At 45.5% G+C, this 9,353-nt stretch overlaps 1 protein-coding gene across 2 annotated transcripts in view; it reads left to right on the top strand.

Moving 5' to 3' along the window:
• GALNT15 (polypeptide N-acetylgalactosaminyltransferase 15) overlaps positions 1–9,353 on the top strand; it is a 76,185-nt gene that overhangs the window by 47,285 nt on the left and 19,547 nt on the right. The window contains exons 9-10 of one of the 2 annotated variants that reach the window (XM_004704011.2): positions 1,429–1,572; positions 3,466–5,528. In XM_004704011.2, the coding sequence (XP_004704068.1) occupies positions 1,429–1,572; positions 3,466–3,612 (291 nt within the window). In that variant the 3' untranslated portion in view covers positions 3,613–5,528. Of the gene's footprint in view, positions 1–1,428; positions 1,573–3,465; positions 5,529–9,353 lie in introns of those variants that run through there. The other variant, XM_045297609.1, reaches the window with a different exon arrangement.

The raw sequence follows: 9,353 nt of genomic DNA, 5'->3' as shown, positions 1-9,353 counted from the left end.
GGGAGAAGAGAGAGAAGCACAAAGCTCTACTAGGATGCCCAGGAGCCTCAGCACAGAGCCGAGGCTTCTGATGGCCTGACTGGGTGCAAAGCAAAGACAGGCCCCACACTGTCGTGTGACCAAGACCCTCAGTACCCAGCCAGGGTGGGCTTCCCTGGTGACCCAAAAGCAGATGGCCCAAAGGGCAGCCAGAAGGTGAGGAATGGCAGGGAGAGGCCCCTCCAGGGAGCAGAGGTCTTATTCTAGAGTGCAGACGGCAACCACAGGGCTGATGATTGAAACTCGGTTTTACACTGAGAAATCCATGGGGTGCCTAGGGAGGGCGAGTCTCGTAAAGCCCAGGCTGGGCTGGGCCGTTCTCTGGGGGTGACCCTCACCCCTTTAGGGAATATCCTGTTCTTTGGGTAAATCCATTGTTTTGCTTCTGAAAAAGGAAAATCTGTTCCAGGAGCTTCATGAGGCCCAGGTGGTCTTGCTTCCTGACAACTTTTAACCACAAGTATGGTATGTGGATTTAGGGTAACAAGGTGGACTAGCTTGGTGGTGGATGGGTCCTTAAGCATTAGCATCTTCCTAATTTGCAGGGACCGATCCAACTAGAACATGCAGGGCCTCTTGAGATAAGGCTAAGAATGTAAAGGCAACATAATAAGAGAACTGAACAGAAAGTGTTAAACCAGGAATATAAAATCTTTCTAGAGATGAACAGACAGGTTGAATGCCCAAGCAGCCAGCCCTGTCCCCAGACCACACAATTCAGGTAAACATTAGTTCCAGATGGTGCCCAACGAAAGCAAACCAGGGCATGCCTCCCACCAGGGTGGGCAGGCACAGCGAGGGCCCCTCTGCACATAGATAAACAGGACAGCCATGTAGGAGAGTCAGCAGACACAACACTAAGCTGGAGAACTGGTGAGATGGGCAGGCCTGATCGTTCCAGAAAGAGAACACATGTTTAGTCTGTCCACCCAGTGGCGCACGCACAAGACGCACACATTCTTTATGGCCTCCTCTCAAAAGCCCAACCCAAACAGAAAAACTCACTGCCATGGGGTTGATGCCAATTCATACCTGCCTCAGAGGACCCTAAAGCCCTTGTGGGGTGCTGAGGCTGTAAATCTTTCTGGGGGCTGGAAACTCCATCTCCCAAGCAAAATCCGAGTGGACCCACCTAGGGTCAAGGAGGAACATGCCGGAACAAACAAATCTGAATGCGAGAGTAGCTGGAAGGGGAATCATTCAGCACAAAGAGGGTCTAGCAGCGTGTTTGTGAGACTCTGGCTTGCTGGCCGTGGTAGAACCTAAGGATTTCCCTGGGCCTAGCTCTCTTGTGCACTACCCTCTTGTCTCCAGCTTCAGAGGGGGAGGGTCTTCGGCTCGCTGTGCTGACAGGTGTTCCTGCCACCCCCCACCCCACCCCCAATGCAGCACCTGCAGCACACCAGCAGGAAGGAGATACAGTTTGGCAGCCCACAGCATCTATGCTTTGATGTCAGTGGCGAGCAGGTGATTCTTCAGAACTGCACGAAGGAAGGCCCGGCCATCCAGCAGCAGCACTGGGACTTCCAAGAGGTGAGTTGTCTGTCCACGAAGTTCTCAGCAATGCAACACTCCGGGCTCTTGTTCACCAAGGGATCAAGTTTGTCCATAGTTGGACTTGGTGGCTTTCCCAATAGGTCAAATCAGATCTGCCACGTTTTTCCTTTGAATGCCAACTCTACTATGATAACATTCTATCATTATTGTAGGACTTTGGTTCCTATTGCCCCCAGGAGCAAAACTCACCCTTGCCAAAGGTGCTGTATCGACAGAGAGGACGTGGGAGGAGCATAAAATACCTAGGGAAAGGGTCCCAGATACAGGACGAAGGAAGGTGATCGTATCAACATTACATGTCCATAGACCACTTTTTCCCCATCTCAAATTCTTTCTGAGAACAATTAGGGTGTAAATACACAAAACGCCCACATCAGTTTCTGTTCTTCAACTACTTCTTGAGGGTACTGACAATGATCGATTTAGCGGAATCAGCAAACAGTCGAGGGAAAAGCTCTTGGGGCTTTGATGACAAGGACGCTCAAGACTGGGGACCCCGCACGTGCTCAAAGAAGTCCTAGAAACCGAGTTAAGGATCATGTTCCATAAGCCCTATGAAGAGGAGACGGACGGGGACCACAGCGCTTTAAACTGGAGTTATCAGGAATCAGAGAGTAGTTGATGGCAACATTCGATCCGGTGGGTTTTGAGCAGGTAACGCCATAGTCTCTCAAGCAGGGCTGGCTTTGGTCTTCAGTGGATCCTTAACGTGGTGTTTTTTTTTTGAGATGGGGGTTGGGGGTGTGAAAACCAGGGCTAAAGTCAGCAAGTGGAATAAGGGTTCTGGGGAGAGGGCAACACAGAGTGGGTGGCGGGGTGAAGGGGTGATGACGTCAAGTGGTCCATATTGAAAAAAGAATATTTGGAAACTGTGGTGGCAAATGTACAATTCTGCTGGATGTGATTGAACTACGGAATAATTTGATATATTAATCCCAATCAATAAAACTACCATATATACTTGAGTATAAGCTAACCTGAATATCAGCCGAGGCACCTAATTTCACCACAAAAAACGGCATTAAAAATGTGCCGAAAAACTCGGCTTATACACGAGTCTATACAGTAATTAAAAATATCTAGTGTGCTCTCCACTACAACCTAGTAGCCCCAAGGATGCAACGCAAGCTTAACCAAAGCCCCAAACCAGTTCCGTTACTGTGCACTCTGTTCCAACACTTCGTGACCCTAAAGGACAGGAAATGGCTTCCAGGGTTTCCAAGGCTGAGATCTTTACAGAAGTAGACTAGCTGCCTCATCTCCCTCCTGGGGAGCACAACTGCTGGGTTTGAACCACAGAATTTCTATTAACAGTCTAGAGCAGTGGTTCTCAACCTTCCTAATGCTACGACCCTTTCATACAGTTCCTCATGTTGTGGTGACCCCACCCCCCAACCATAACATTGCTTTCGTTGCTACTACATAACTGTAATTTTGCTACTCTTATAAATCAGGTAACCCCTGTGAAAGGGTCGTTCAACCCACAAAGGGGTTGTGACCCACAGGTTGAGGACCGCTGGTCTAGAGCTTATCCACTGTGTCCCCAGAGTGGATAAGATCGATTTGAAAGCAGAAATTTATAAGCTCAGTGATAAGAGCAAATGTCACAACTACAGCATAAAGCATGGACAGTGACATCCTACTAACCAGAACTCTCTGAGTTCATTTTCATAACGACAGTAATTCCATGAGGTTAATGACCCCGAGGTCCTGAAAAGACATTCAAACTGTAGGGCTCAGTAAATGATCTTGTGTGTGACCAGGAATACAACAGGCCAGTCCACGCCACCTATATTACGCTCTTGGTAATGAGCACGGGTGCCTCCTTTTTTGCTGACTGGCTGTGGGGCCCTGGTTTCTGTTTTTCAGAATGGAATGATTGTCCACATCCTTTCTGGGCAGTGCATGCAGGCTATGGTGCAGGGAAACAGGAAAGACTTGTATTTGCGCCAGTGTGATGGAGAAGCCAGTCAGCTGTGGCGATATGACCAAATCCACCCTGTGGACGAACGGTGAAGACTGGGTGTCAGCAGGAAAAGGGAATTTGGGCCGTTCTGGTGCAGCTCCTAAGGAACTGAAGGACGTGTTCATTTTATGAAGAAGACATCTCTGCGTTCGTGCATCTGGTGACGGGAAAGAATCAAAGATGTCACTCCTTCTTGCATCTCATTTCATGAACAGTTGGATGTTTGAAAAGGAAAACGTTGATTTGTTAGCTCCTTGTCTTCATCACTGGAAGATAATCACTATATAATTCAGAAAGGCCTTCGTTTTTTTTCCCATTGAATGCTTAACAATAGCTTCTACTTCTGACTAGAGAAAGAAGCGTGGGCATTTGTAGTAACACCTGTAGGATAATAGATCCAATGGACTCATTTCTTTGTCTTCAAATGATCTTAACTTGGGTTGTTGGTGGGGCCAACCATGAAAATTACAGTGTGAAGACTGTCTAGTAGCCTAGCATCTCAAGTACTTTGGACTAGGTTGATTAGCATGAATGCCATGCTCATTGGTAGAGCAATTGCTTGAGAGAAGAGAGAGTATGGTTAGAGCAAAGATGGAAGAGAGCTTTGGCCCAATTACCCAGCTCAGCCTAGCAGCGGAAAAGCGTCTGTAGACCTGAGACAAGGTGAGACAAGGTATGAGAATTTCCTTGACACTTTCTACCTCTGTCTACACTGACCTAGCCTTTCTCTAGCTTAGCTCTTGCTTGTATTTCTCTTCAATTCTTAGAGTGGGAAGGATCAGCCAAGACTGATCCAGCCCATTCACAAAAGTGTTTACAGTTAAGAGACTCTGAATTCCCTGCCACAGGATTTGTGCTACGGAATCATTAATAGCAACCGTTGCAGGCTGACATACTTCCCCGAGAAGGACATTTCAGAGTCTAAGCTAAAATTCATATGAGAAGAAGCAGAGGTCGGTGAAAATGTCCCTGAAGTAGTATGTCCATGGCAGAGCCATTTCTGTGCCCATAGGAGCTGCTTGGGACCTCCCAATGTGCCCAGGGGTTGAACTTCCACAAGTATGGGAGGAAAGGGGTACGTGGTGGTGTATCTGACGTCTCGACAAGAGCAGGCGGGGATGATGCTCCTGGCTGAGATCTTGCTTATCTCGTTCAGGTGTAAGACCTGCCGAGTGGGGTTGACTCTGCTACGCAGAAGATACCATTCATAGATATTTCTCTGTATATGGTCAGTTTGAACATCTCCACCTCAACACTGCCTCGGGCTGCTTCAGAACACAGTGTGTTTTTAATGAGAAAAACTAGGTAGAAAATGTGGTTTCCAAGCAACCCCTATCCTAATTATGTAGGCATTCCTTCTCCATAGGCTTAAGTCTCTGCACTCCTCCTTTCTCAGCACACACTCTTGCGCAGACTTCTGCTGTCCAATAGGAAAGCCACGTGCCACAGGCAACTATATAAATCAAAATTCCTTAACATTAAAATAAAACATAAAGCTCGGGACTACAGTTGTATTGGTCACATGTCATGGACTTCCTCGTCACTTTGGGCTACTCTGTTGGACAGTGCAGATATAGAACATCCCGTCACCACAAACAGTTCTATTGGACCGTGCTGATCTAAGTAGATTCCTCAACCACACTTGAGAGACAGAGAGAGAGAGAGAGATTGAGATTTTATCCACTGTTTATCTCTTTTGGACCTTTCTCGATTTAAAACAAATTCCCACAGCAATCTGAGGCTGCGCTAGAGCTGAAAATTCTCAGATGACAACCTTGCAAAGGGTATTAATGGTTGAAGAATAAACATTAAACAAGACCTCTATTTTTTTAATGAATTGTATTACTGGCATTGTGGGTGTTTGCTGTTGTTGGGATAAATTAATATAATTAAATAAAAGACGGAATTCAATTGTGTAAGTTGTGTTTGACAGTAATGAACAGAAGGACCCAGATGGTTTACTGCTTAAGTGGTCGAAGAAAGCAAGATTGGGGTGTTTCTTCTTCCTTAACTATCCCCATGATTTATTGCTTTACTACAGAAATGGTTGTCAACTTGGTCCCTGACTGGTCCTTACAGACCTTTCATTTAAACAAAGCAGATGCCTCCATTTAGTTCTAACAGAAACTCAGCCTTCTCATCATAATGTAACCGAGTATTCAAATTCCCGCCTTCTCAGTGGACTCAGCTTTCATTTCACCTATAATTATCTATTTAAAACGAGAGAAACATGGAAGTTGGGAACTGCCTACCCCAGAGTTTGATCTTCCTTGGCCCGCCTGACTTTTATGATTGGGCTTTATTGTTTGGTCTCTAGATTGAATTTCATTATTGATTCCACCAGGCTGCTCAGTGGGCTCGCGTGGCGCTGCAAGGGGTAGGGGTGGAAAGATTAGGTTCTGCCAGCAGGGCAGGGCGCCTTGTTCTTCATGCAATTTCACAACAGCAAAAGCAGGTGTCATCCCCGGAGAGGACCTGATCTATGTCCTCCTTTGTCCCATTGCCACAGAGACCATTGGACAACTTAAAATGCCAACCTTGATAAACATCAAAAAGTCACCACCTCCGCGATGGAGGTGCCATCTCTGCACCAGAAGCTGACATTATTAGAAGTCCCATTACTGCAATCACCTTAAGGAAGTTCTGTTTCCAAATGGAAGCCATGATAGAAGACAATTGGGCATGAAGTCATCCCTGACTAGTGCCAAGTCTGACTAGTGCCAAGGCATATGTCAAAGGCCTTAATTGACACAACTCTAACTAAATGATATTTATTCTGTAAATGCTCTTTATTAAAATGCAACTTGTTTGGATCACTTTTGACGAAAACCCAAAGCTGCAAATCCCGCACTGATTGTTTTAACACCTAGACTTAGGTCTATTATAAATGCCTAGCCAAAAAGTGATATTTCCAGGATTCTAGAACCCACTGCTAGTTCAGTGTGAATAACAACCCTTCCAAACTTCAACCACCATACCAGTTTCAATCTTCTTCCATGAATATGCTAATTGGGTGTCCTTAATATTGCTGGTGTGGTCATTCTTTCCACAATTGGAGGATGTTTATATTTTCCCATCACCAAAGGCTCTACAAAATGCAAATAAACTATGCTATCATATATATAAGTTGCTTTCTTGACTTTCTTTGGTTTAAAACAGGAATCATCACAGTTACTTATCCCTCTAGGGTGAAACTTTGCAAGCTCAGCCCTAACAGACCAGATTCATGTTTGAGAGTTGTGGTCCACCAGCAATTCTCTAACTCTTCAGCTCGCTCTTAGTCAACTGACATTCCAGTTGCCCATGGAAAATGCTAAAATGGTAGAAAGAGAACAGGGTTAACTCTTGTGAGGGGTGGAGTCTAGCCTGTCTATCAAGATATAACCAATGAGGCTTCTGTGTAGGCATGGCCTTCTCCTGAGAATTCTGGGAACTCCTGTGTTTTCCTCCTTAGAGGCGGCAGACACTTCTCACTCTCAGCTCACTCCCTGGAAGGCACTCTACTGACAAGACACATGGAACTAAGCTAGTGCCCTTAGCTGCCAGCTCTGATATGCTGGATCCAAAGACTTTCTACCCACTGGTTGTGATCTTCCTGCATTCAGCATCATTGCTTGTGTTTCATGAGTATGAAGAGGACTTTATAGACAGGTATCAGACTAATGGGTTAATGTTGGACTTATGGGCTTGGACTGGACTGGGCTGGGATGCTTTCTCAAGATTCAGTTGCTCTTGGATATAAACCTCTTTCTTACATACATATGAGTGTCTATGAATTGTTTCTCTAGTCAACCCAGACTAACACAACTTTGCTGCAGCTTTGGTGCATGGAGGGCTTTGGGCTTTTCAGTAAAGAATAGCCAAGGGAGAAATCTACCCTTCGCTTCAGAGATCTTCACAAAGACACTGCAAACCACTCTCCTTTAGGCACAGGCCAAGGGTGGCATCGCTTAATGGTTTACTCAAATAAGATCCAGCTGAGTCTGAGAAGTTATCTTAAGGCCATTGCCTACCCATACACACCAATGCATGTGTCTTTCAGAAATGGGAGAAGTGTCCATTGGGTGGGATGTCAAAAGCTACTGGATTATCCAGTTAGCACAACTCTAGGCTTCTGGCCACAGTGGAAGCAGCCATGTTCCAACAGCTCCTTGGTCCCAGGGGGGACACTTCCACTTGATCCAACTGAACCAATCAGCATGTTTTTGGATAATTTTACTACTTGAAACTAAAGAATTTGTCTGCAAATGCCTAAAGAGACCGTGTGAAATTCATGAGCTCTCGGTAGCCATCTTTTCTATATATGGTGCTATGAAACAGGTAAATTAAGTTTGGAGGGAGAGACATGAAGCAAATATAGGCAGAGGCAAGGGGGAAGAGATGGCAAGAGCATCTTGATCCCACTCAAGCTTTTGTCCCAGTTTGTTTCTAAGGCTGCTGTATTCCTATCTTCAGTCCATGAATCAATCTCTCTCTCTCTCTCTCTCTCTCACTTTTTGGTGCTCCTCAAACTTCTTAGAGTGCTCATAAGTCACATAGGGGCCCTGTTAAGATACAGATTCTGATTCGGTAGGTCTATTGGGGGGAGGAGGCGGCTGTTTACTGATTCAAGGGGTCTATGGTGGGGCACGAGATTCTGCATTGCTTATAAATAGCCAGGTGATAGAGAGGTTGCTGGTGTGTGCAAGCATTTAAACTATTTCAAGTTGCATTTCTATTGTTTGGGAATAAAAGAGTGCTCTTTGATTAGGTTTCTTTGCTTATCTTATGATTTGAATCTCCATGATAGGATGGTTTGATCCTATATTTTACAGCACAATAGACTTTATTCAATGTAATACAGACGCTTTTAATTCCTTTTCCTCTCTTCCCTCAGCCCCCTTCCTCTTTCTCATTGGGCCCACTGGGTCTAACTTTTTAACAGGAGAGTTCCCTACCTTTTTATTGTTTGCTCTTTGTTACTATTACATTGTACCTCCCCAGATTCCTTATCTTTCCCCAATTCCTCTCTGGTTCTGGTCTCCCATCTAAGCTGTGTTTCCAGCACCTATGCTCTTGTGGGGGCTTTTATAGTATTCTCACTTTTCCTCTATCTTGACCTCTGTAGCCTTGTATAACCACTTTCAACCCACCAGACTTAATGAACAGCTTTAATTTCTCCAAAGGAGTTTTTGAATCACTAGGGGGAAATCAACTATTAGTTCCTATATTCTGTTCTTATCGTCTTCATCTACTTTCTTGGTAGAGTCAAAAGCATGAAGACATTGAAATGCTATTTAGTACAGACTTGGGATGCTGTGATGGTGGTAGGAATGTGGCTGGTTGTGTGGGGTCGACTGTCGCAAAGACAAGTTGTGGTTAGGTACCACCCAGCTGGCTCTGTGTCATCAACAGAACCAGAGCTGTCTGGTCCTGCACCACCCTCACAAGCCTTTCTATGTTTGAGCCCATCACTGCAGCCACAATGTCAATCTACCTCCTGAGGATCATCCGCTTTATTGCTGACCCTCTGCTTTACCAAGCATGAGGCCCTTCTCCAGGGTCTGTTCCCTCTGGATACCATGTTCAAAGTATGTGAGACAAAGTCTTGCTGGCCCCCCTTCTAAGGAGTAGTTGGGTTGTATTGCTTCTAAGACAGATGTGTTTGTTCTTCTGGAAATCCTTGGTAAAGTCAGTATTCTTGGCCACACCACAATTCAAAGGCACCATTCTTCTCTGGTCTTCCTGTGTCACCATCCGGCTCCGCCTGCACGCCAGTCCATTGAGAATACCATGGCTTACCAAGTTACAT

Source organism: Echinops telfairi, unplaced genomic scaffold (assembly GCF_000313985.2).
Source record: "Echinops telfairi isolate 266 unplaced genomic scaffold, ASM31398v2 ScPeMD7_7420;HRSCAF=8458, whole genome shotgun sequence".
In the NCBI taxonomy this organism is placed as follows: Eukaryota; Metazoa; Chordata; class Mammalia; order Afrosoricida; family Tenrecidae; genus Echinops; species Echinops telfairi.
Note: the sequence above shows the minus strand (reverse complement) of the source record. Positions and strands in the feature narration are given on the sequence as shown.